Raw genomic sequence first — 27,969 nt, forward strand, 5'->3', positions numbered from 1 at the left:
GCACCTTGAGTAATAGTTGTGTATGTGGCTAGATCTCATGTACACACATTGGCGGCCAAAAGTTTGGAATAATGTACAGATTTTGCTGTTTCGGAAGGAAATTGGTACTTTAATTCACCAAAGTGGCATTCAGCTGATCACAAAGTATAGTCAGGACATTACTGATGTAAAAAAACAGCACCATCACTATTTGAAAATAGATCAAATCTTGACAGGCCCCATTTCCAGCAGCCATCACTCCAACACCTTATCCTTGAGTAATCATGATAAATTACTGATTTGCTACTAAATCACTTGCCATTATATTAAACACAGTTGAAAGCTATTTGGTTTGTTAAATGAAGCTTAACATTGTCTTTGTGTTTGAATTGCCACAGTATGCAATAGACTGGCATGTCTTAAGGTCAATATTAGGTCAAAAATGGCAAAAAAGAAACAGCTTTCTCCAGAAACTCATCAGTCAATCATTGTTTTGAGGAATGAAGGCTATACAAGTGCTACAAGGAGCGTGGGGTGAAATGTCACCAGAGTATCTGGACAAACTGTCATTTTTAAGCTGTCATTGCTGCACGTGGAGGATTTTTTGATGAGAACAGTAATTTGTCACATTATTAATGTCCTGACTATACTTTGTGATCAGTTGAATGCCACTTTGGTGAATAAAAGTATCAATTTCCTTCCGAAACAGCAAAATCTGTACATTATTCCAAACTTTTGGCTGCCAGTGTATGTATACTGTATATATAAAGTGGTGCTGGACTTTTAATTATAAAGAAGCCTGAAATACACATGGGACTCCTATTTTGAAATGTCTGCGCTCCCAGTTGTGAACACACTGACGGATGATTCGCTGAGAAAGTGACTCTGATTCAAACTGCTATCCTGAGCTCCTGAGTTCACATTCTCTGTTCTTAGTAATTTAATTTCACACTTGGATAAGTTCTGTGGTCCCATTGTTGAGTGCTTTAAGAGCAGCTTTAAAGGCAGAAGGGAAAACTATCCGGCTCCTGAAACGGAACATTCCATCACTGGACGTAGAACCCGGTGATGTCACTTTATTTAAAGCATTGGTCACAACGCTCGACTGAAATGAAGCTATTTACAGGACAGACTTTGCGGAAAAGATTCCCTTCGCTTGTTACTCCATCCTCAGCATGATTTTCAGGGCTGCCTTTGGAGCAGATTTATGGCGTTGTGGTTGTTCGGCTGATTTTAACATGACCCTAACGCTCAGTTTTTAGCGTGTGTGTGTGTGTATGTGCGGATGTCACAGTGAGTAGACAGGTTCTTCCTGTGACCCCTAGCAGCGAGGGCCGTTCTGGTCATGACGTCTTGTCTGCTTCCTCCATCCATCCCTTGTTTTTCTCGTTTACTCTCTTCTAGCTGGTCACTTGGTTCTCAGGCTCCGTTGACAGGTCATTTAACGCTTAAATCCTGCTGCCCTTGAAGTCAGATAACGTCTGGATTGTAACGCCTAGCTCCTCGTTTCTGGGACTTTCTGAGGTCAGGGCTTGCCCTCTGAATGATACCACACACATTCGGATGTAACAGACCAATAAGCTTCAGGAGTTCATTCACAAAAAGCCATTTTGAGAAATTACGAGTCAAATTATCAGAGCTTTTTATGAGAAATGTAGATTTATGCCGCCAACTTACATGGCGCACAGTGAATGACGCAGTCGATTCAGTCTCCCTAAACTTTCAAACTACTTATATATCTGCATGCTTTGGAATATGCTTAAAATATATTGAATTTTAAATCAGTAGTTTTTTTTATTTTTTCCATTGTTTTTAATGTGATTATGACATTGGCATTGCTTCATTGGATTGTAGTTCATTCCCTCATTAAAGACGTTAAGTACACAGACTTGTACTTTTGTCTTTTTGTCTGATTTTGAAATACGTTTTTGTTTCAAAGTTTGTAATGATACAAAATGAATGGGAAATCTACCTCCGGAACCAAGATGGCACTTGTTCCAAATAAATGTACAGATGTGTTGTGGAACATGAGAGGCTATCAAATTGGTCAAGTTTGATTGCCTTTTTGTATTCGCCCTGTTTTTTTTTATTTTGCTGTCAACATTATTTAAAACAGATTTGTAGTTTTCTGATGCGGTCGAGCAGAAAGCTTGTGTACTGAGCTATGTTGGACTAATAAGGTCCATTTTGTTTTTGCCAAAGTTTGTTTGTCATGTTTTCTTCATTTTCGATGTGCATTTTATTAATGTGCAGAACAACTGTGTTGTTTTGGGGCCTTTTTCAGATGTAGTCTTTGTGATTCTTGTAGAATTGAAAGATGCATTGTGAGCAAGATTTTTATATTTTGAGGTTGTGTGGTGAATGCTTGTCTTGAGCCATATTTACACTGCAAAAGTGGCACAGAAGCTGCATTTGATGTGGAATATATACCAAAAAAAGGTGTATTTACACAGACTGTTTAATGCTGCAGATATGTGGCATAACTACATTTACACAGCAATTACGGTTGCATAAATAAAGTTATGAGATTAATCTTTTAAATATATAATTATTCCCAATTCCCATTACTTAGTAGGTCCTCATGGTGGCACGGTTACCTCAATCCGGGTGGTGGAGGACAAGTCTCAGTTGCCTCCGCTTCTGAGACCATCAATCCGCGCATCTTATCACGTGACTCGTTGTGCATGACACCGCGGAGACTCACAGCATGTGGAGGCTCATGCTACTCTCCGCGATCCACGCACAACTCACCACGTGCCCCATTGAGAGCGAGAACCACTAATCGTGACCACAAGGAGGTTACCCCATGTGACTCTACCCTCCCTAGCAACCGGGCCAATTTGGTTGCTTAGGAGACCTGGCTGGAGTCACTCAGCATGCCCTGGATTCGAACTCGCGACTCCAGGGGTGATAGTCAGCATCTTTACTCGCTGAGCTACCCAGGCGCCCATTCACTATAAATTATTAAATATATGCTCGATAATAGTGCAGGCATAATTTAGTCTGGCTTTTATGTGGCATTGCATCCAAATGTTTAGAAAAGTTATATCACACCTCCCCTCAACAAGCTGCATAATTCAAGGTATCATTCATCCCCCCCGTTCTTGTTATAATATGTCTTCAGATCCTTATTTTCTGTGACACTCTGAATGTGTGTGCGGCCATGGTCAGTTGTGTTGGCAAGACTGGCGGCCAGTTTAATTAAAAACTGATGCACATGCGTATCTTCTGGCCGACTGAGACAAGATCCATGTCTGTGCTCGGCACCTCATCTAACATTGCCATTACCTCGACACTGCTCCACCGCAGCTGGCCACATTCTTCAGCCACGCTGCCTCACTGCCTTGCTAAGCCCTTTTAAGTGAACCCGCACCACAGATTTGTGCCAGAGTCAGATATCTGTGGATGAAAAGAGCTACTGAACACCACAGCAGGATTTTATAATGAATTTCTGAGTGTAAAGTGTCCCAGGGAATCTTGCTTTGCTTAGTAGCTTGTCAACATACGTCTTTTTATAATGATTACATGCTAGAAAACTGATACACAGTAGGATGTACATGTACAACATAAGCCCTATATAAATGATGTAGAGAGTGGAACTTGAATCAAGTTGCAAGTCACACACACACACACACACACACACACACACACACATATAGATAAAAAATAACCTGACCATGCAATGTGTGTGTCTGAAATGCTGTACTTTTTAAGAATCCGCTCATTGATGTTGCTCCTGCTCTTTATAACAAATCCTTCAAACAGGGGTTTTACAGCTTGATGCCACAGGAGAACGGTTTCAAGTGCCTGTGGTTCCATAGGAGAACCTTTAAAGTTCTATTTGATGGCATAGGTGAACCTAATATCCTACTGTATATGATGCCATAGGTGAACCTTTAAAGATTTGTATGATGCCATAGAAGGACCTTTATAATTCTATTAGATGCCATAGGAGAACCTTAACATTTCTATATGATGCAATAGGGGGGCCTTTACAGAGCTACATGTTGACATAGGAGGACTTTTAAAGTTCATTATGATGCATTTGGAGAAACTTTCAGTTTTATATTATGCCATAAGAGAACCTTTAAAGTTCTATATGATTCCATAGGTGAACCTTATATCCTACTGTATATTATGCCATAGGAAAACCTTTAAAGTTCTATATGATGCCATAGGAGAACCTTTAACATTCTATATGATGCCATAAGACAGGGGTGTCAAACTCAGTTCCTGGAGGGCCACAGCCCTGCAGAGTTTAGTTCCAACCCTGCTCCAAAATGCCTCCTTGTAATCTTCAAGCACCCCTGAAGACCTTGATTAGCTGCTTCAGGTGTGTTTAATTAGGGTTGGAGATAAATTCTGCTGGACTGTGGCCCTCCAGGAACCGAGTTTGACACCCCTGCCATAGAAGGACCTTTATAATTCTATCTTATGCCATAGGTTAACCTTAAATTCTATGTGATGCCATAGAAGAACCTTAAAAATTATATGATGCAACGGGGGACCTTTACAGATCTATATGTTGTCATAGGAGGACCTTTAAAGTTCATTATGCTTCCATATGAGAACCTTTACAGTTTTGTATTATGCCATAGGAGAACCTTTGAAGTTCTATATGATTCCATAGGTAAGCCTAATATCCTACTATATATGATGCCATAGGAGAACCTTTTAAGTTCCGTATGATATAATAGGAAAACTTTTAAAGTTATGTTTCTTGGTAGTGTTTGTCAGTTTGCTCTTTTTTTATACATATATAGATATATATATATTTTTTAATTGTGAAGGACTTTGGTGAACCTAAAGCTCTATGCGATGCCATAGGAGACCCTTAAAAGTTATATATGATGTAACGGGGGGCCTTTAAAAATCTATATGATGTCTTAAGAGAACCTTTAAAATTGAAATTATGCCATAAGAGAACCTTTGAAGTTCTATATGATTCCACAGGTGAATCTAAAGTTCTATATAATGCCTTTGGTGAACCTACAATTCTATTGTATGTGATGCCATAGGAGAGTCTCAAAATGTCTTTGTGATGCTATGGGAGAACCCTTTGCAGTTTTAAATGATGCCATAGGAGGACCTAAAATTCTTCTTTATATGATGCCACAGGGGACCCTTAAAAGGTCCGTATGATGCCATAGGAGAACCTTTAAACTTCTGTATGATGCCATAGGTGAACCTAATATCCTACTGTATACAATGCCATAAGAGAAACTTTAAAGTTCTCATTGATGCTATAGGAAAACATTTGCAGTTTTATTAAATGCAATAGAAGAACCTTTAAAGTTCCATATGATGTCATATGTGAAACAACAATTTCTACTGTATATGATGCAATAGGAGAACCTTTTGAGGTTTCTGTGATGCCATATGGCTCTAATTGTAACATTTAGAACCTCGGACTGTTCGAGTCTCTGATGCAAGCTGGCACAGACCGCAGGTGGGCTGTTTGTTCTCACTCTCCACTAATCAGATCTGGATTAGTTTTCTGAAATCTTGTCATGTTTATCACATCCCACGCACACCTGTTTGGCAAGGCTAGTTAAAGGGTTTACCTATGTGCTAGTTACCTGAACAATACTGTGCTTTGACACACACTAATGCTTTGTGTGTGTGTGTGTGTGTGTGTGTGTGTGTGTGTGTGTGAGTGAGAGAGAGAGAGAGAGAGAGAGTGTGGGCAGGTTTAAGTGGTTTACGAGGACCTTTTTTAGGTTATAAACTGGTAATTACAAGGGTATTATGCTATAAATGTGGTTTTTGAGGACATTTCTAGTGTCCCCATAATTCAAATCACTTAAAAAACATACTAAACAATGTTTTTTTTTTTTATGTAAAAATGCAGAAAGTTTTTTGTGAGGGTTAGGTTTAGGGGTAGGGTTAGGGTTAGGGGATAGAATCTATAGTTCGTACAGTATAAAAATCATTATGTCTATGGAGAGTCCTCATAATTATAACTGCACCAGCTGTTGTGTGAGTCCTGAGGGGGACTGCAGTGATGGATCATATGGATTTACTGTAGGCTGATAGTGACTGATTGTTGCAGTTAAACACCACACATTTCACAACTACCCACGGCCTTCTCATATACACAGATTCACGAACAGTGTATGAAATTAACCCACGGTAAGTGCCAGAAGTAATTAAAATTTAGATTTTGCGAGTTACTCAGTTTCTAACAGAGTTACCAACAGAGCTACTGGCCCGTTTGCTGGTAACCTTTTTTTTTTCTTCTTCTTCTTTTTTTTTTTTTTTTGGAAATTGCATCATATTATTTATGTTTAGAATAGCATACTAGCATACTACTCGTACCATATCTGCTCCGTTCATTATGTGCATAGTATACAGATTTTCTATGACCTACTACATTTGCTACAATATGCAGAAGAACAGTAGTCTGTTTTTATCTGAAGTAAGCGATATGAGTGAATCAAATAAGAGATAAAAAACAGTGTACTGAAGAAAGGGTCAGTTACTGTCCCACATCTTCTAGCAACTTTTAATTCAACTTTTAAAATGTACTCTCAGAAGTTTATCTGCAAGCCAAAGTTTTTTTCTGTCATTGTCATAACTCAAGAATGTCATGTGGTGACATAATCCTGGCGCAAAGCCCACTAAATGAAATTTGAGGAACAAAATAATGTCGGGCCTCAAAGTTTTTATAACAGGTGGCGTTTCACTGAGAGATTAGATAGTACTGTATATGACGAGTGACACAATTTTTCAGCAAATACTGTATATTAACATTGTAAATCAGTATTGCAAAATACAGTTTCATGGCATAGTCATATTTACAGCTGATAAATTGTTGACGGAAAAGAAAAAATATAAATGAAATGTTAATTAACTCAATTCACCAGCCATTGGCAAAAAGTTGATTTTGAACTCAAATGTTCATTAAACAGCTACATGTATTTACACTTCTTTCAGTAAGTAATGCAGTTCATTAGCCTAACTTTGGGTATCAGCTTGCCACATGAACATAGAATTCAGCTGATGTGCAATCACAGGCGTGAGTATAGCTTTGAACTTGATTCATCCAATCTGATTTCAGATGCATAACTATAGTACTTGTTTTATAATACAGTGCATCTGGAAAGTATTCACAGCGCTTCAATTTTTCCACATTTTGTTATGTTACAGCCTTATTCCAAAATGGATTAAATTCATTATTTTCCTCAAAATTCTACAAACAATACCCCATAATGACAACGTGAAAGAAGTTTGTTTGAAATCTTTGCAAATTTATTAATAATAAAAAACGAAAAAAATCACATGTACATAAGTATTCACAGCCTTTGCTCAATACTTTGTTGAAGCACCTTTGGCACCAATTACAGCCTCAAGTCTTTTTGAGTATGATGCTACAAGCTAGGCACACCTATTTTTGGGCAGTTTCTCCCATTCTTCTTTGCAGGACCTCTCAAGCTCCATCAGGTTGGATGGGGAGCGTCGGTGCACAGCCATTTTCAGATCTCTCCAGAGATGTTCAATCAGGTTCAAGTCTGGGCTCTGGCTGGGCCAATCAAGGACATTCACAGAGTTGTCCCGGAGCCACTCCTTTGTTATCATGGCTGTGTGCTTAAGGTCGTTGTCCTGTTGGAAGATGAACCTTCGCCCCAGTCTGATGTCCAGAGTGCTCTGGAGCAGGTTTTCATCAAGGATGTCTCTGTACATTGCTGCATTCATCTTTCCCTCGATCCTGACTAGTCTCCCAGTTCCTGCCGCTGAAAAACATCCCCACAGCATGATGCTGCCACCACCATGCTTCACTGTAGGGATGGTATTGGCCAGGTGATGAGCGGTGCCTGGTTTCCTCCAGACATGACGCTTGCCATTCAGGCCAAAGAGTTCAATCTTTGTTTCATCAGACCAGAGAATTTTGTTTCTCATGGTCTGAGAGTCCTTCAGGTGCCTTTTGGCAAACTCCAAGCAGGCTGTCATGTGCCTTTTACTGAGGAGTGTCTTCCGTCTGGCCACTCTACCATACAGGCCTGATTGGTGGAGTGCTGCAGAGATGGTTGTTCTTCTGGAAGGTTCTCCTCTCTCCACAGAGAAACGCTGGAGCTCTGTCAGAGTGACCGTCGGGTTCTTGGTCACCTCCCTGACTAAGGCCCTTCTTCCCCGATCACTCAGTTTGGCCGGGCGGCCAGCTCTAGGAAGAGTCCTGGTGGTTCCAAACTTCTTCCATTTACGGATGATGGAGGCCACTGTGCTCATTGGGACCTTCAATGCTGCAGAAATGTTTCTGTACCCTTCCCCAGATCTGTGCCTCGATACAATCCTGTCTCGGAGGTCTACAGACAATTCCTTGGACTTCATGGCTTGGTTTGTGCTCTGACATGCACTGTTAACTGTGGGACCTTATATAGACAGGTGTGTGCCTTTCCAAATCATGTCTAATCAACTGAATTTACCACAGGTGGACTCCAATCAAGTTGTAGAAACATCTCAAGGATGATCAGTGGAAACAGGATGCACCTGAGTTCAATTTTGAGTGTCATGGCAAAGGTTGTGAATACTTACGTACATACTTACGTACAAAAATACTTCGTTTTTTATTTTTAATAAATTTGCAAAGATTTCAAACAAACTTCTTTCACATTGTCATTATGGGGTATTGTTTGTAGAATTTTGAGGAAAATAATGAATTTAATCCATTTTGGAATAAGGCTGTAACATAACAAAATGTGGAAAAAGTGAAGCGCTCTGAATACTTTCCGGATGCACTGTATGTGATTTTAAAGACAGCAACAGAGAAAAATCAACATTTGTGTTCTGTTTTTATTGTCATCTATATGGTTGTGGTGTGGTTCAATTACAGAGCTCACTACAAGTTTGAGTGGTGTGTTCTGACTGTGTTGAGGTTTGGATGGATTGTGTATGTGTGTGTGTGATCATGTGACTCTAGGCAGTGGACTGAAGCAGTGCTTTCTTCAGTAACCCTAACACTCTTATTAACTTCCCCTATTACTGTGCCTAGTCATGTATACTATACCACTTTACACACACATACATACCGGAACTGTTTGGAATGGAATAGTAGTGTACTGTGTACTGCATACTGCACAGTATATACCGTTTACAGCTTACAATTTTTGCTGTTTTTTTAATTGAATAGAAACGTTTGGAGCGCCTTGGAGGACATGGAAGGAATTTATTTTCTGAAATAGTTTTGCATTCTCTTGCAATAAGTTTTGCATTCCCTCAGAATAGCTTTATCCATCCCTTATAGTAACACCATTGTTACTATTTGCAGCTGTGGCTCTCTCTCTGCTTTAACTGCCGCATCCCGCTGCACTTATCCCTCTCCTCGGCTGATTAGCTCGGCCTCCTCCTTGTCACAAATGGTAAATCTTATGGCTATGGTTTTAGTACAAATATCATAGTTGAACTATATGTAGTTAAACGTGGGTAATTTTCATAAGGGATAGATGCAGCTATTTCAAGGAAAACAAATGTGAGGAAATGCAAAACGTATCGCGAGGGAAAGCAAAACTTATTGTAAGGGGGCGTAATCTATCGCGAGGGAATGTGAAACATATTGCCAGAGAGAGTAAACTACTGTGAGTCCATGCAAAATGTAATGCGAGGGAATGCAAACTTATTGTGAAGGAATGCAAATGATTGCAAGGGAACGCAAAATGTATTGCGAGGGAATGCAAACTATTGCAAGGGAATGCACAACTTATTGTGAAGTAACGCAAAACTTATTGCAAGGGAGCATAAACTTTTGTGAGGGAATGCAAAACTTATTGTGAAGGAACGCAAATGATTGCAAGGGAACGCAAAATGTGTTGCGAGGGAATGCAAACTTGTGAGGGAATGAAAACTATTGCAGAGGAATGCAAAACCTGTTGCGAAGTAACGCAAAACTTGTTTGCAAAGTAACGCAAAACTTATTGCGAGGGAGCATAAACTATTGCGAGAGAACACAAAACTTATTGTGAAGGAATGCAAATTATTGCAAGGGAATGCAAAATGTGTTGCGAGGGAATGCAAACTATTGCAGAGGAATGCAAAACTTATTGCGAAGTAATGCAAAACTTGTTGCGAAGTAACGCAAAACTTGTTGCGAGGGAGCATAAACTATTGCGAGAGAACACAAAACTTATTGTGAAGGAATGCAAATTATTGCAAGGGAATGCAAAATGTGTTGCGAGGGAATGCAAACTTGCGAGGGAATGAAAACTATTGCAGAGGAATGCAAAACTTGTTGCGAAGTAACGCAAAACTTGTTGCGAAATAACGCAAAACTTATTGCAAGGGAGCATAAACTATTGTGAGAGAACACAAAACCTATTGTGAAGGAATGCAAAATGTATTGCAAGGGAATGCAAACTATTGCAAGGGAACACATAACTTATTGTGAAGTAACGCAAAACTTATAGTGAGTGAGCATAAACTTTTGTGAGGGAATGCAAAACTTATTGTGATGGAACGCAAATTATTGCAAGGGAATGCAAAACTTATTGCGAGGGATCGCAAAACTGTTGCAATGTAACGCAAACCTTATTGTGAGGGAATGCAAAGCTAATTCCCTTTCTGTCCTCTAAGGGGCACTGTAGAAACAGTATTTTGTTTAAAAAATCCATTATTGTGTAAAGTACAGTGTGCTGCACATTTTTGCAAATGAAGTAGGCCTAATCCATGCATACAGAAAATTTGCATACTCAGCACAGCATAAACACTGCATACTACTGTGCCATTTTGAACATAAACACGCACACTTCAGTATTGAAATTTAGCTGGACAATTAAGTGTTTATAGAAAAAGTAGTCAAGCTGTATGGCAGTCTGAACATTTTTCAATATTATTTGCACTACAGTGCCAAGCTCCACCCACTTGGACACAGACCACACCTCCCTAATACAGCCCTTCCCGTACTCATATATCACACAGATGTCTGTCCGTCTGACCCCGCCTCCCTATTCCACCTCCAAACACAAACTCTCATAAACTCATACAATCGCCTGTATTCAGCCATCAGGGCAGTGTGTTTAATAACATAATCTGAGGCTCTATTATCGTTATGGTAGTAATAAAGTACGTTTTATCTACCGAACGCACCTGAAGGTTATTTCATGGATGAATTGGAGTTTACAGACAGCAACAATGCTCTTGCCAAATTCCTTTTGGGTTTGTGATGACGCTCACATTCAGGTGTTTTTAGAGTTTAAAGAGTTGAAAACTTGCAGTTTGAATTGGATATGATGAGATAAAAAGAGAGTGTACCACGAAATAACGCAAAAACAAACACGTCTTTCAATTGCGTTGTGCGTTCACTGGCTACAATCAAAATTAAACATGCAACGTGTGACTATCATTGTCCGATTCATGCACAAATGACCCTTATGAATTGGTTCTTTGAATGAATCATACCAAATGACTCTTATGAACCGATTCTTTGAAATGAATCATTCCAAACAGCTCACCAACTCTTGGGTTATCATTTTGAATCAGCCTGACGATTATTATACTGAATGAATTCAGTTCGTCCGTCAGTCAGTTTGGGGTTAGTGTGCATAAGTTTTTAGCATATTAGCTGTTAGCTTTATGTAAATCCAAGCTAATAAATCCAATCACAATCAATGATATGTCCTTATTTAGAAATCTATGTAAACGTGTGTGTGCACGCTCTTCTGAGTCCATAGAAGGCTTACATGTGGGTTAGTGGCTTTCTCATGCAGAACATCCCTCCACCCCACAATACAACAGCACACACGTGTGTGTGAGTGCTCACAGCTTTAGCCACTCAAGAATGACTCCCTAAGTGCTTTAGCATTCATTCATGACCGCCTGCCATCCGAACCTGACTACTGTGTGGACACAAATACATGGATCCAGAACTGTTTGTGGTAAAATGGTTCTTGGGTTTAGTTGTGCACAAGTAAAGCAGTTAAGTGAAGCAGATTTTAATTTTAGTAAAAAAATGTTCAATAGTTGCTCTTTCATAGCTTAGGAGACTTATTGGAGCTTTCAGTTATGTTCTATGTAAGAATGAACTTTGTCTCAAATGTTTCTACTAACATTTCGCAGGAAAGGGTTAGAGATACAAATGAGATTGTTTATGGCATACAGTAAGAGCAGAACTATAAAAATGAATGTCGCTCGCATAGTTCTGAGCATTTGCTCTTGGAAGAATTTGATGAGAAATGTTTGAGTTTATACTGAGATCTCTGACTTTTGATTGCAGAGATTGGTATTTTGACAACTCCAAGCACACTTTGAGATATTGTTGAGATCTCTTCTGAAATTTTAGAGGAGACGTGTAAGATTATTGGTATCTTTAGACTTCAGCAAATCTCCATTCACTCTCCATTTAATATACTTGCTGTCTAGTAGAAACAAATGAGATAATAAAAAATGAAAGAAGATATATAGTTTGGTGAGACATGTTCCATATGAGTTCATATTGAGATCTCTGACCTTTGATTGCAGCCTTTTGTATCTATCTTAGCAAATTTGAGCAGCACAGTTTGAGGCATTGTTGAGATCTCTTTTGCAACTCTAGAGGAGGCATATGAAGTCTTTCTCAGGAGAAACATCTAGGAAGTCGGAGACTTCAGCAAAAGTCTCCATTGATTGATTACAGACTTTGGTATTTTGGCAAATCTGAGCATAGTTTAAGATATTGTTGAGGACTCTTTTGAAACTCTACAGGAGATCCTTGTGAGATTACTGGAGTCTTTCTGAGAAGTAGGAGACTTCATCAAAAGTCGCATTTTGCCCTCCATTTTATCTCATTGCTGTCTTGGAGAAACAAGTGAGATACACTGCCTGGCCAAAAAAAGTTGCATACTCTAATATTTTGTTGGACCGCCTTTAGCTTTGATTACGGCGCGCATTCTTCGTGGCATTGTTTCGACTACCTTATGCAACGTCACAACATTTATTTCCGTCCAGAGTTGCATTCATTTTTGGCTGATATCTTGTATTGAGGACAGGAGAGTCGAACCACTCCATAAAGGACTCTGTGGTGGCCAATTCATGCGTGAAAACGATTCCTCATGCTCCCTAAACCACTCTTTCACAATTTGAGCCTGATGAATCTTGGCATTGTCGTCCTGGAATATGCCTGTGCCATCAGGGAAGAAAAAATCCATTGATGGCATAACCTGGTCATTCAGTATATTCAGGTAGTCAGCTGACTTCATTTTATTGCTGCATAATGTTGCTGAGCCTAGACCTGACCAATTGAAGCAACCCCAGATCATAACACTGCCTCCAGAGGCTTGTACAGTGGGCACTATGCATGACTGGACGCATCGCTTCATGCGCTTCCCTTCTTACCCTGATGCGCCCATCGCTTTGGAATAGGGTAAATCTGGACTCAGACCACATGACCTTTTTCCATTGCTCCTCAGTCCAATCTTTATGTTCTCTAGCAAATTGAGATAGTTTTTTTCCAAAAAAAGTGGTTTTCTTGTGGCCACACAGCTGTTTAGTCCCAATCCTGTAAATTCTCGTCACATTGTGCATGTGCAACCGCTCTTACTTTCACTATTAAACATAGCCGTGAGTTCTGCTGTCGATTTTTTATGATGTGACTTCACCAAGCGTTTTAGTGATCTCCGATCACTATCTGAGGACAGTTTGAGACATTGTTGAGATCTCTTCTGAAACTCTAGTACAGACACGTGAGATTATTGGGGTCTTTTTCTCTGAAGAAATATGTGAGAAGAGACTTCAGCAAAAGTCGCCATTTGCCCTCCATTTTATCTCATTGTGTCTTGGAGAAACAAATGAGAAATATAAAGAATTTTATGGGACATTTTTGAGTTCATATTGAGATTTCTGACTTTTGATTGCAGACTGGTGATTTGACAATTCTGAAACTCTAAAGGAGACACATGTGAGATCAATGGGGTTTTTTTTCTCAAGAGAAACACCTGAGAAGCAGAAGACTTCAGCAAATCTTAATTTACTGTCCAATTAAATGTACTGCTGTCTTGGAGAAACAAATGAGAAATACAAAATAATTTGATTATACATTTTTTGGGTTCATATTGATATCTCTGACTAATTATTGCTGACTCTGGTACCTTGGAAGATCTGAGCACAGTTTGAGACATTGATGAGATCTCTTCTGAAACTCTAGAGGAGACACATGTGAGATTAACGGGGTCTTTTTCCTCTGTAGAATAAATTTGAGAAGCAAGAGACTTCAGATAATGTCTCCATTTTCTATCAATTTAATCTCACTGATTAAATCTCACTTTCACAAGAGAAACAGTTGAGATTACTGGGGTCTTTTTCTAAGGAGAAACATCTGAGAAGCAGAAGACTATATTTGCTCTCCACATTGCTCTCTAGAAGAAACAATTATTATATTAAAGAGATCTCATTGGCAATTTGTCTTGTGGGAATCCTACTGCATCAGAAGTCTGCATATACCCGAGCAGATGAAAAACAGAGGAAATGTGTTGACTGTAAAAGTGTGAAGATTTATTGAGGTGATATATGGGAGTGTGTGAGGCTAAGAGAACCGTGTGGGAACGTCAGAGGTGTTTGTGTATTCAGCGCAAAGAAACTTCGGCATGGGACTCAGAGTAGCGCTAACAAAGCGTGGTAACTTCAGAGGCCTGAGGCGAAGACTGTGGGGAGGTGAGAAGTCAACCAACGCAAACTTCCCAATCAACTCAAATGGCACTGATCCAAGCCTGCCATTCATCTGATAGCGCTGAGCATGGCCCGACATGTCACAGCTACCTCACTTCTGCAGATTTGTATGGGAAAGATGAGTAATTAAGAGTTAATTACTAAATAAACAAGGTTATAAAAGCCCTTCACTAAGTGTGATTTCTACAATAAATTCTCAGGAATTTTGTTTAAGCAGATGTTTTCTTATCTAATGCAACCTCCAGCAGATGTCTACTACAGGTTCAGCTCAATACAGTTTACTTCAGGTCTCGCTCAAGGACACAGTCATGGTAGATTGTGCGGTTCTGTAGTATTCTGTGGCTTATATAAAGTAATAGTTCAAAAATACTACTTCAGTCATCATGACTGTTTTGAAGAATGTTCACGCTACTCTTTTCCAAACAATGAAAGTGAAAAGGGATTTGGCCGTCAAGCACCTTAAAGTACAGTTAATGTAATCTTCTGAAGCAATACAATAGCTTTGTGTGAGGAACAGACTACATTTTAAGGAGTTCTGTACAAATCTTGCCCTGGGAAGATTGTGTGGGAACTAACGACTTTGTGTCATTCATGTCATTCCGTACATTTACATACACCTAGATAATGTGATCATAGCTTGGTTTCGTCCAGCATGTATACATGTTATTCAGACCACAATTGGCCTCAGCATTGTGCACATAATCCAAAAGACAAGAGGAGACGTGCAACGTGTATTTACCCCGGCGTATTTGTCGTCCTTCCTTCAAATATTCGATTACGTGTTGTGTCATGTTTACTTGGACAGACAGATGAAGACTGTAGCTCAACTATGCAAATACCTGCTGTAGCTCGATTATAACTGCACATGTAAACATTGATTGACAAACACGGAACAATGCATCTTGACATATTTCTACATGCGCAAATGCAAATGAGATTTGAAAGCTACTGTGGAGGATTTAAGTGGACAATGATGTTCCTCATGTAACGGTAGCCAGCTGGTAGATAGCTGTGCAGTATGTAAACCTCACTCCCCTGGCCTAAAGAGGCGCACTAGCGACTGACCCTAGAGGCCTTTAGCCTCCTTGTTAGCACGCCCGCCTCCCATGCCAGAGATGCTGGTTCGAATCCCGCTCGGAGCGGGTTGTGTAGGACCAGTTACAGTGGTGCCATGACCCGGATGGGAGTGAGGTTTAGGGGACTGAGTGTTACGGTAGCCAGCTGGTAGGTAGCTGTGCAGTATGTAAACCTCACTCCCCTGGCCTAAAGAGGCGCACTAGCGACTGATGCTAGAGGCTGTAGCCTTTAGCCTCCTTGTTAGCACGCCCGCCTCCCATGCCAGAGATGCTGGTTCGAATCCCGCTCGGAGCGGGTTGTGTAGGACCAGTTACAGTGGTGCCATGACCCGGATGGGAGTGAGGTTTAGGGGGGTGAGTGTTAAGGTAGACAGCCGGTAGGTAGCTGTGCAGTATGTGTAAACCTCACTCCTCTGGCCTCAAGAGGCTCACTAGCGACCGATGTTTGAGGCTGTAGCCTTTAGCCTCCTTGTTAGCGCACCCACCTCCCATGCAGGAGACCCTGGTTCAAATCCCGCTCGGACCGGTCAATTAGGACCGGTGACACTCACACAACTTTAGAAGACTTGAAATATACAGTGCAACAGCTGTATGCATTTTTATGGTGCTTTTGGTCCTGTTTTGAAGTCTCAGCAGCCCCTGGCCACTTTCTTTGTTTTTGTTATTTGGAAAATAAGAGCTTGGAAACTCTGCAGAACATATTTTGTGTTCCACAGAAGAAATAAAGTCATACAGGTTTGCCTTGAGGGTGAACTATTCTTTCAAGTATTCTGTAGTATTCTGTTGCTTTCTTACAAGCACGCTGGAAATAGCAATCAGTTCATGCTTGAGGAGTTTGCATGATGCGGTTCAAAGTGTTGTTCTGGTTTCCTGCGCTAGCTGTGATATTTCAAACACGCCCAGCTTCCAACAGCATGTGACTCAAAATAGATCCTCACGGTGCTGTGTTGACCCCGTATCCCATCGATGACTCGTGGGGGTGTATTGTGTGAGTTCACCCAGCTAATGCCTACGGTGTCACTGAAGCAGCGAGATGAATGTAGTTTTGTATGTGTGAGAGTCGCGGTCAGGCCCCCCGGCGGCCAGATGCTATGCTTGAACTCCAGTCATGAGGTCAGGCAGCCGGCAAAACGTGACACAGACCTGTTGTTCAAAAATGTTTGTCTGAGATTAATGAAATATATTGCTGAGGAGTTGATGTGGGTTTCTGCATTGAGACAGTGTTCATTTTGTTGGCAACTACTGACACCTTGTGGTGAGAGTTGGCAAGTGATATGTTTTGCCTTAATGCACCCATGTTGTAAATGCAGCCGGTGTCTGTTTTAGTGCCTTCTTGAATCAGCTTGCATTTTATGAAATAACAATTATTACTTTTTATTAAATGAGTGTTCCATGTTCAAAATCAAATTAAAGAGGTAGTTCACCCAAAAATGGAAATTCTGTTATCATTTACGCAACCAAATCTGAAACTTACTTTCATCTGTGGAACACAAATAAAGATGTAAAGCAGAATGTTAAGGACTGACAGCTTCAGTTACCATTCATTTTCATTGCATCTTTTCCTTCATACAATGATAGTGAATGGTGACTGAGGCTAACATTTAACATGAGTGAGGAAATGATGACAGAATTCCATTTTATGGGACAACTATCCCTTTGTATCCCTATGTACTCTATCAACAGCATTTTTTTGCATAATGTTGATTATCACAGACAATCATTTTGACTCCTCATTTTATAAAAACAAACATAAATTGAGTTTACAGTAATGCATTTACATTAGAAGTCAATGTGGCAAGTCATTCTAGAGGTGTCTATGTGAAAATATGAAGCTTATATATTTACTAAAGTGTTTATATTATTTCTTTCCTATAAAATATGTTATTTGACCTGTAAAATTGTGCATCGTTTTTGTAGAACTGCTTTTCTAGGCAGATGAACTTCTGGTTATGCGTCACAGGTGCTATTTTAGTGTGTGGAGTTTTACTCCATGTTAAAGGGATAGTTCACCCAAAAATAAAAATTTTATTTTAGAGGAACATCTCAGCTCTGTAGGTCCATACAAAGCAAGTGAATGGTGACCAGAACTTTGAAGCTCTATAAAGCATATAAAGGTAGGTGGCGATATGCACGAAGAATGCGAATCGGCAAAAACAAAGAAGAAGAATGTGAAAGTGAAAGTGGAGATTTATAGTAAAAAAACAAAAAAAAAACAACAAAAAGGACAAATTGATCAGTTTCTCACCCACATCAATAAAATCACTTCTGAAGACATGAATTTAATCACTGGAGTCTTATGGATTTCTTTAATGCTGTCTTTAAAGGCTTTTTTGAGCTTCAAGTTCAAGTTTCAAGTTTTATTGAGCAATTTAAATCTATATGTACATAAGTACAAATACATATATACACGCAATGTAGACAAACCGTACTGTAAAAACTGTCCATACTCTCTCGACAATATACACTGAAACATAATAAATACAATGAAAGTAGAGGGGGAACACACAGTGTCCACTCAAATACTGGTGGTGGCAGCAGCAGTATATGGTGTATATATATAGTACTAATATGTTTTCATAGTGCTACTTTGAACAGGAATATTCCTTTAAATATGTGAATTCTGTCTTGGTTGCCACAGAAATCACTCTTAATATACTGGCAAAATATTCTTGCTCATGTATCTACACAAGATCATGGCACTGTGTGAAATGTGTTACCGTACAGCATCAGTAATTTGTGTCTCTGTCTGATTTTCTCCGCAGGACACTAATGCCTCTGTTTGATCCAGACTCTGGACTATTTATAGTGTCTGGAAATGTATGTAACTATTTACATAAGATATTATTAACGAATGTAACTATTTATTTGTTGTTTTGATCTATGATATTTATGATATTCTCTCAGGGTGAGAGTGTGATCGACTGTTTTGAGGTGACTGCCAGTGAGCCCTTCCTGTCGCAAGGTAACACAAATGATTTTTCTTGATGTCCTGATGCTCCGGTATGCTATAAAAACGTATTTCTTGAAACGTTTCACTCTTTGCTGCTCTTTTGGACTCAGTGAGTCACTGTTTGACGGATGCATCGACCCGCGGCGTGGCTCTGGTGCCCAAACTCGCTCTGGACGTCAGAGTCTGTGAAATTTTGCGTGTGATGCAGTTCACGGACAACTTCATAGTGCCCATCAGCTACCAGGTGCCTCGCAAGGTGAGAATTAACACACCACTAACCGTCATCATTTATTAGCCCTTATGTTGTGCAAAACAAAAGAAGTTAGGCGGTATTCTACGAAGCAGGAAGCAGGAGCCGGGTGAACAATTCATGGAAGACTTTATTTAGACACAGTTTCACTTGGACACAACATAAAAACTGCTTTTCAGCACACACTCGCCAGCGCACACACACACACACACAGCTCCATGTGTCGCTCACACTGTTGGCCTTACCGGCCCAATGCAGAATGTTCGTCGGCTGCATGCATCTCTCTCTCTCATTGGCATCTCTGGCTCCTCTTTATCCCTCTCCCGGCTGATTGGGTTAATTCAGCACCAGGCGTCCATCCTTACGTCCCGGCCACGCCCTCCTCGTCACATACCCCCATCGCCTGATTCAGGCCAGGGAGCCCATTTCTGGAGGGAAGATGTTGCCCTTCCGGCCGTCCTGCTGCCGGATGTTCTTCCCCACCTCCTAGGAACAGGAGCAGGATGAGGGGATGGAGAGGGGAGAGAGAAAGAGAGAGAGAGAGAGAAGAGAAAAAAGGAAAAAAAAACATGCTGGTCCCCGATCACGCCACCAGTCGGTCCTCAGCCAGCTGCACAGTGGTCCTCAGCGATGCAGGGCGATCCGTTTCGGCCACTGGTTGACGCACTGCTCCAGCGCCACCGAATCAAGCACTCCCTCGGCGTTGTGATGCTCCGTCAGCGGTGAGGGCTCTCTGACGGCGCATCTTCCTCCAACTCCCGGGTTTCGGAACCAGTGTGGCAGATCTTTGCCTTCCCTACGAAGGAGGAAGCAGGAGCCGGGTGAACAGTGCATGGAAGACTTTAATTAGACACAGTTTCACTTGGACACAACATAAAACTGCTTTTCAGCACACACTCGCCGGCGCACACACGCACATCTCTGTGTGTCGCTCACACTGTCGGCCTTCCCGGCCCAACGCAGAATGCACATGTTCGTCGGCTGCATGCATCTCTCTCTCTCTCTCATTGGCGTCTCCGGCTCCTCTTTATCCCTCTCCCGGCTGATTGGTGTAATTCAGCGCCAGGCATCCATCCTTACGGTCCGGCCACGCCCTCCTTGTCACACCTACATTGAAAGTGAATTGAGGATTTCGAGCTCTAAAAAATAAAAAAGTGTCATAAATGTAGTTTATATGGCTTGAAATATTTTTTTAAAAAATGGCAAAATTCAATAACCTCAGATTTTGTCAAAATAAAACACAACGATTGATCCTGCTTTAGCTTTGCTCTGGAACTTTTTCTTAAGCAAAACAAAACTGGTTCTTTGATCAAGAATTAGAGTCAAAATGACTTGATTTCTCGGACCTTTAAATGTTTGAGCTTGTTAAATTAAATTGATTTTTTCTAATTTTTCATGGGAATTTCAGGCAGGACAGGACTTCCATGCAGACTTGTTTCCAGACACTATAGGACACACTCCGGCCATGGCGGCAGATGATTGGTGGAAAGGAGAAAACAAACAGGTACTGACCAATCAAATAGATAACTTCTTTGTTGTAACCACATTGTTAACCATAACATTAGTTAGTTGACATTAGTTGAGCCTGACCTTATGAAAGAAACGTGACTGTGGTGACATTTTTGCAAAATGATATTTCATGAAATGTCCACTGTGAGGTGCTAAAAACTAGTTACAATTTCTCCCAAACCAATGAGGTATGGGGTCATGTCATGAGGAATCAAATTTTCCTTGATATTTTGACATATCATAGTCTCTGTACTATAAAAAACATACTGCAAAACTTATTCCCCAATGCATTAAAAGCATTTATTAAACCCAAGCTGCAAAAACACCTCATTCTCTACTTCTGCAACTACCCTACGTCACTAGGGTACATTAATTAATGATGGCCTCTACAGCAAAAAAAAACCTACTTTTACGTCAATGTACCCTTGGCCCCGCCTACTGTTGCTTCAGTTTGTCAACTGAGACTGAAGGAAAAACATGGCCTACTGTAGGGTTGCCACTTTTGAAGTTTTAAAATAAGGGACACAGCCCCTAACCACATCCTCCACAGTTTTAGCAATAAATGCGTTGAGTTAATATGCGTTTTTAATAAAAATTCGAAAACTTATAAACTTATATAAAAATAAAAAAAATGCATCATTTATATGTTAAAAATATATTTATTTTAATTTTTCCGATTAATTGTCTTCTTTATTTTATTTATGTATACATTTTGGATGGTTTATACATATTTTTTTATTTTTTTATAATTTTTATTTATTTTATTTATTTTTTTCCTTCACCTGTACTTGTCTTTTTGATTGTATTCATACATAGTTTGATCTAATTGAACATTTATATAGAAAAAACTCCACAGTTTTACCACCATTTGTGGACTTTTCAGATGGTCCCTTACCACACCCTCCACAGTATTAGCACATTTTAGCACAATGTGTGGACTTTTCAGATGGTCCCTAACCAACGCAGGCAAATTTTTTTAACAAATTTTCAATGTTAAATTGGTGAACTAGAATGATTTCGCTGTGACACCATCTGATCAGCTTAAATACGGGACAAATCACATCGTTTATCTTTTAATACGGGACGATCCCGTATTTTACGAGATGGGTGGCAACCCTAGTCTACTGTGGCCTAACTATTCCTGAACACCAAAGGGGACCCATCTGGAATATTTTGAATTATTTTAGTATTTAAACATGCAGTATACAGACGTCTTTGACCGCTTGATACATACAGTATCTTGCGGTGTCAAGTTGCAACTCTGAAGAGGAGAAGCCATTCTCTGTCATTCAGCTGCTGCCTCTTGCTGTTTTGAGCACAAACACGTCATGGACATGTTCTTTTGTCCGTCTGCGCTATTTGTAATTATTGGTGTATGAAAACGCGCTGGATGTACGTCTTTGACCGTTTAGATGCGTTTCCGGCGATGTGCATTTCAGTGCAGAATGATACTGGAAACTGGATATGTGTGCCTCTAGTTCACACCATGCTTTGGACTATGTATGTGCGTCAGTATATTTCAGCGTGGATTGCATGTTTTTTTGCCATCACCGCGGATTACTTGTGAACCAGTCATAAAACGATTCAAGCTTTGCAAAGGAACTGTTATTGAAGGATGGTCCAGTTAGAAACACTTACAGTAAGTAAACAGTTCCATTCATGAATATTTCAAATATCATGACTATTTGATAGTTTATGGTATTGACACCCTGTTTAAACCGGGCGCCTCCGTTGATGTGATGTGATGCAACGGCTTGAGACTGTCAACACCGGGCGTGTCGACACAAACTTTCTAAACCATTTATTTGTGTTGTTGGCAGTAGTAGCACCAAAATGGAATGGGACATCCATTTACTGTCAGCACAATGCGCCGCGCCGCAATGGACGCTTCCATGGTAGAGAGCATCATTGATTATAATGGGTTCTATTGCTTTTGACGTGACTCTCGTGTCCGGTGTAGACATGGTGTGAGTGTTAACAGTTGTGCTTGAGATGGACAGTTGAATATATTCGGATGCAATGTGTTGGATGCGCATTATGTGTAAACCCTGAAATTTAGTTTTATAATGTTGTGGAGCTTGTTCGTTCTCTTCAGATTGAGTTTCAAATATGGCTGATTTCGAGGGGCTGCACAATGTTAGCCAATCAGAACAGTGGCTGTTTACATTAAAGTTTTAAGGAGGCGCCAAAACTGAGCATTTCAGACAGAGGGCCAGAGACAGTGTGGAAAATGATCATATATTACTAAATTATAACTTTTTAATAATAATAAAAAAAAAAGCGAGTTATAAATCAACAAAACCAACCTCCCTACCCTTAACCTAAACCTTACCGAAAGTGCCATAAAATGCAAATGCGAGCTAAAGATCGCAATTGCCGAAGCAACCACATCATTTTGTGGTGCTTCTATGACCCTTTCGGCTCACGTGTCAACTCGCATGCACTTCAGGACTCGTACCCCAATCCTTTGCATCACAAGTGCAATGCTCTATCAGTTGAGCTACTGCGCAGTTTGAAAACACTCAAAGAATGTAGTTGATTATGTAATCAAAACGTTAAAATAGGTCATGCACTATAGTAAAAGTGTTAGATGTCATAACAAAGCATTGTGTGAGGGACAGCTCGAAAAGTGTTTATGAACTGATAGTCTGCTGTTTTACTCGTTAATAAAAGTCATTCGTTTTGTAGCACCTCTAGTGTAATTTTTAAAAGAAACCTACCACAATACATGCATCGAGCCACATCAAAATCACTGTGCAAAAATGTAGGTTTGCTAACATGCTTGTAAGAGACCAGGTGGGATTGGCTGAATTTTACTCTCTATGACAGGTTGAGAGAGTCAGTCTTCACCCAAACAAGAGGCCAAAGCCCAACACGGCATCAGCTAAAGAGATGTCGCCAAAGGATCTTCCCCGTGGCAAGAGCAAAGAGGTCAGTGAGAGGAACATGAGAAAATGTCCAACTGTTTTCTCTCTTGAAATGATCTTTGAGAATGATTATTGCTTACTCTCTTGTTCTCAGGAGGCCTCAACCTCCAGCAGTCCCTTGAGCACCCCCAGCAGTAGTGCCACCCCATCGCGTTCTCCTTCCTCCACGAGTGGTCTGTCATCGGGCTTCCTGCCGAGTCCTAGCCCGATTCAGAGCTCCCGCGCCATCCAGAATATGCTTGGTGAATCCTGTAAAAATGACTGTACTTTATTTTTGAAGCCCTCACTAGTATTACATGCCTTACATCTTAGATGTATTTTGCCTCTATGTAATTCTCAGGTCCGAGTTCGAAGTTCCGTCACATTCAGGGAAGCGTTCTGCACCGAGACTCCCACATTACCAACCTGCGTGGACTTCACCTGACCACACCAGGAGAGTGTGATGGATTCTGTGCCAACAGGCAGCGTGTGGCAGTTCCACTCGCCATCGCCGGAGGACAGATCGCTGTATTTGAGGTGCAGTACCGCATTCAGATCTGTTTTCTATGGACAACTTAGATAGAGTTATGTTATAGCTTATTCTCTTTGCTGTTGTAGCTGTCCCAGCCAGGAAAGCTGCCAGACACAGCCCTGCCAACCGTCCAGAACTCAGTCAATGTGGCCGACTTCTGCTGGGATCCCTTTAACACATACAAACTGGTTGTGGGTGAGTTTTTGTTGACTTTGATTTCAGAATTACTGCACTGAAAATAGAAAAAAAATGTTAACCTAAAAAATGCATCTTACATTTAAATTGTCTGGTAAAAAAATTTTTTTTTACTTAACATCACCGAATCAAACTGAATAGATTAGGTTACTCCAACAAAACAGATTTTAAGGGTTTGATTACATAGAAATAGCTCCTTAAGGTAACAATTGCAGGTTACCACTTTTCTGTCTGTAATATTTTTAAGGAGTTTCAGAAATAAGTGAAGAAAGTTCCGTTATGTAGATTGTAGGTTGTGAATCAGCTATTCAAGTGCTTGCATAAGTGCTGTCTTCAGGCGTTTCATGAAAATAGACTTAATTACATGCTGCCTAACACTGCAAATTATCTGTCAACTCTTCTCTGATGTATCTGTCTTAAAGCTGGTGATGATGCCAAGATCCGCGTGTGGCATATTCCTAAGGGAGGCCTGAAGGAAACCCTGACTGAGCCGGAGTGCATTTTGCAGGGTAAGAGCGCTCCACAGATCAATTCCAAACATCAACAGCAGTAATTCTATATTGTTGACATGTATCTTGATGGTTGGCAGGACACACTGAGAAGATCTACTCCATCAAGTTCCACCCTCATGCATCCAGCCTTCTGGCGTCCTCATCATATGACCTTACAGTGCGACTGTGGAATCTGGAGACCGGAGAAGAGATCAAACGACTCAGTGGACATCAGGATCAGGTGAGCAACATACTAAAATCCACACAGAATACCTTAGCAACCACATAGAAATTCCCTGGCAACCACCTATAACACCCAAGTGTCCTGGTAGCAAATTTTGCACAGGCAACTTCCATTTTCTTCAGAAAATAGGAAAACCTGTTTTTTTTATTATTGTCTTCTACATCATTATGCTGGCTTGACAAAGAAACATACTATTATTGTGCAATCTTGGGAGAGTTTTTTTTATTTTTTAATCCCTAAACCAAGAACAAATTTTAAATTGCAACTCCTCCTTGAGCTTTCAAGCTACATCGACCAAACTCGGCAATGTCTTTCCATCCATCCATCCACCCATCCATTAATCCAGCCATCCATCCATTTATCTATCCATCCATCCATCAATTAAGCAATCCATCAGTCCAATCATCCATTATCCATTAATTCATTAATCCATCCATCCACCTATCATTAATCCATCCATCCATTCTTCCCTGCATCCATCAGTCCATCCAACAATCAATTTATCCACCCCTCCACCCACCCATCCATTAATCTATCCATCCATCCATCCATCAATCCATCCAACAATCAATTCATACATGCATCCATACACCCACCCACCCGTCAATCCATTAATCTATCTATTCAGCTATCCATCCATCCATCAGTCAATCCACCCATCAACCCATCTATCCATTAATCTATCCATTCATCCACCCATCCATCATTTCATCCATCCATTTATCCATCCACCAATGTATCATCAATTCATCCATCAATCCATTATTCCATTCGTCCATCAATCTATCCATCAGTCCATCCAACAATCAATCCATCCATCCATTAATCTATCCATCCATCCACCCATCCATCATTTCATCCATCCATCCATTTATTCATTCATCCATCCATTATTCCATCCATCCATTAATTCATCCATCCATCCACTATTCATCCATCCACCCATCCATTAATCTATCCATCCACCATCCATCACTTCATCCATCCATTAATTCATTCATCCATCCATTATTCCATCCATCCATTAATTCATCCATCCATCCATTATTCATCCATCCACCCATCCATTAATCTATCCATCCACCATCCATCATTTCATCATCCATTAATTCATTCATTCATCCATCCATTAATTCATCCATCCATCCATCCATTAATCAATACATCAATTCATCAATCAGTCAATCCAAGGCATATACAGGTGCATCTCAATAAATTAGAATGTCGTGGAAAAGTTCATTTATTTCAGTAATTCAACTCAAATTGTTAAACTCGTGTATTAAATAAATTCAATGCACACAGACTGAAGTAGTTTAAGTCTTAGGTTCTTTTAATTGTGATGATTTTGGCTCACATTTAACAAAAACCCACCAATTCACTATCTCAAAAAATTAGAATATGGTGACATGCCAATCAGCTAATCAACTCAAAACACCTGCAAAGGTTTCCTGAGCCTTCAGAATGGTCTCTCAGTTTGGTTCACTAGGCTACACAATCATGGGGAAGACTGCTGATCTGACAGTTGTCCAGAAGTCAATCATTGACACCCTTCACAAGGAGGGTAAGCCACAAACATTCATTGCCAAAGAAGCTGGCTGTTCACAGAGTGCTGTATCCAAGCATGTTAACAGAAAGTTGAGTGGAAGGAAAAAGTGTGGAAGAAAAAGATGCACAACCAACCGAGAGAACCGCAGCCTTATGAGGATTGTCAAGCAAAATCGATTCAAGAATTTGGGTGAACTTCACAAGGAATGGACTGAGGCTGGTGTCAAGGCATCAAGAGCCACCACACACAGACGTGTCAAGGAATTTGGCTACAGTTGTCATATTCCTCTTGTTATGCCACTCCTGGCGTCTTACCTGGGCTAAGGAGAAGAAGAACTGGACTGTTGCCCAGTGGTCCAAAGTCCTCTTTTCAGATGAGAGCAAGTTTTGTATTTCATTTGGAAACCAAGGTCCTAGAGTCTGGAGGAAGGGTGGAGAAGCTCATAGCCCAAGTTGCTTGAAGTCCAGTGTTAAGTTTCCACAGTCTGTGATGATTTGGGGTGCAGTGTCATCTGCTGGTGTTGGTCCATTGTGTTTTTTGAAAACCAAAGTCACTGCACCCGTTTACCAAGAAATTTTGGAGCACTTCATGCTTCCTTCTGCTGACCAGCTTTTTAAAGATGCTGATTTCATTTTCCAGCAGGATTTGGCACCTGCCCACACTGCCAAAAGCACCAAAAGTTGGTTAAATGACCATGGTGTTGGTGTGCTTGACTGGCCAGCAAACTCACCAGACCTGAACCCCATAGAGAATCTATGGGGTATTGTCAAGAGGAAAATGAGAAACAAGAGACCAAAAAATGCAGATGAGCTGAAGGCCACTGTCAAAGAAACCTGGGCTTCCATACCACCTCAGCAGTGCCACAAACTGATCACCTCCATGCCACGCCAAATTGAGGCAGTAATTAAAGCAAAAGGAGCCCCTACCAAGTATTGAGTACATATACAGTAAATGAACATACTTTCCAGAAGGCCAACAATTCACTAAAAATGTTTTTTTTATTGGTCTTATGATGTATTCTAATTTTTTGAGATAGTGAATTGGTGGGTTTTTGTTAAATGTGAGCCAAAATCATCACAATTAAAAGAACCAAAGACTTAAACTACTTCAGTCTGTGTGCATTGAATTTATTTAATACACAAGTTTCACAATTTGAGTTGAATTACTGAAATAAATGAACTTTTCCACGACATTTTAATTTATTGAGATGTACCTGTATAACCTTCAAACCATAACTTTCAAGCTTCTTAAAATATTTTAAACTTTCAGACGAAGTATTATATTTTGTAGAATTTTGTAGAATTTGTTGATGTGTCATGCTGTTTCTACTAAATATATATGATCAATTATGTGTTTCCATAAGATATTTGGAATGGCTTGGAGTCCAGATGGGAAACTGTTGGCCACTGTGTGTAAGGATGGAAAAGTGCGTCTGTACAACCCACGTGGATCCACTCTGCCTGTCCAGGTTAGTTTAGCGTCAGGTAAATGTTATTATATTTTTAAAAGGAATTTTGTCTTTGTGACTCAGTGTTGTCCTCTTTTTTTCTGCAGGAGGGCCCAGGGCCTGAGGGACAGAGAGGGGCCCGTGTAGTGTGGGTTTGTGACGGCAAGTACCTGCTGGTATCTGGATTCGACTGGTAAGCAGGATACCAGTGACCCA

The 27,969-nt window shown here is 40.4% G+C and overlaps 1 protein-coding gene across 2 annotated transcripts in view; it reads left to right on the forward strand.

Moving 5' to 3' along the window:
* The window catches only part of LOC127451975 (mitochondrial import inner membrane translocase subunit tim16), a 190,048-nt gene that overhangs the window by 134,963 nt on the left and 27,116 nt on the right, over positions 1-27,969 (forward strand). For both annotated transcript variants that reach the window (XM_051717076.1, XM_051717078.1), the window contains exons 10-21: positions 18,446-18,500; positions 18,588-18,645; positions 18,744-18,889; positions 20,292-20,387; positions 23,222-23,323; positions 23,414-23,561; positions 23,660-23,835; positions 23,917-24,025; positions 24,448-24,534; positions 24,615-24,757; positions 27,670-27,774; positions 27,861-27,946. In XM_051717076.1, coding sequence (XP_051573036.1) covers positions 18,446-18,500; positions 18,588-18,645; positions 18,744-18,889; positions 20,292-20,387; positions 23,222-23,323; positions 23,414-23,561; positions 23,660-23,835; positions 23,917-24,025; positions 24,448-24,534; positions 24,615-24,757; positions 27,670-27,774; positions 27,861-27,946 — 1,311 coding nt within the window. The remainder of the gene's footprint in view (positions 1-18,445; positions 18,501-18,587; positions 18,646-18,743; positions 18,890-20,291; positions 20,388-23,221; positions 23,324-23,413; positions 23,562-23,659; positions 23,836-23,916; positions 24,026-24,447; positions 24,535-24,614; positions 24,758-27,669; positions 27,775-27,860; positions 27,947-27,969) is intronic.

Source organism: Myxocyprinus asiaticus, chromosome 14, assembly GCF_019703515.2.
Source record: "Myxocyprinus asiaticus isolate MX2 ecotype Aquarium Trade chromosome 14, UBuf_Myxa_2, whole genome shotgun sequence".
Classification (NCBI taxonomy): Eukaryota; Metazoa; Chordata; class Actinopteri; order Cypriniformes; family Catostomidae; genus Myxocyprinus; species Myxocyprinus asiaticus.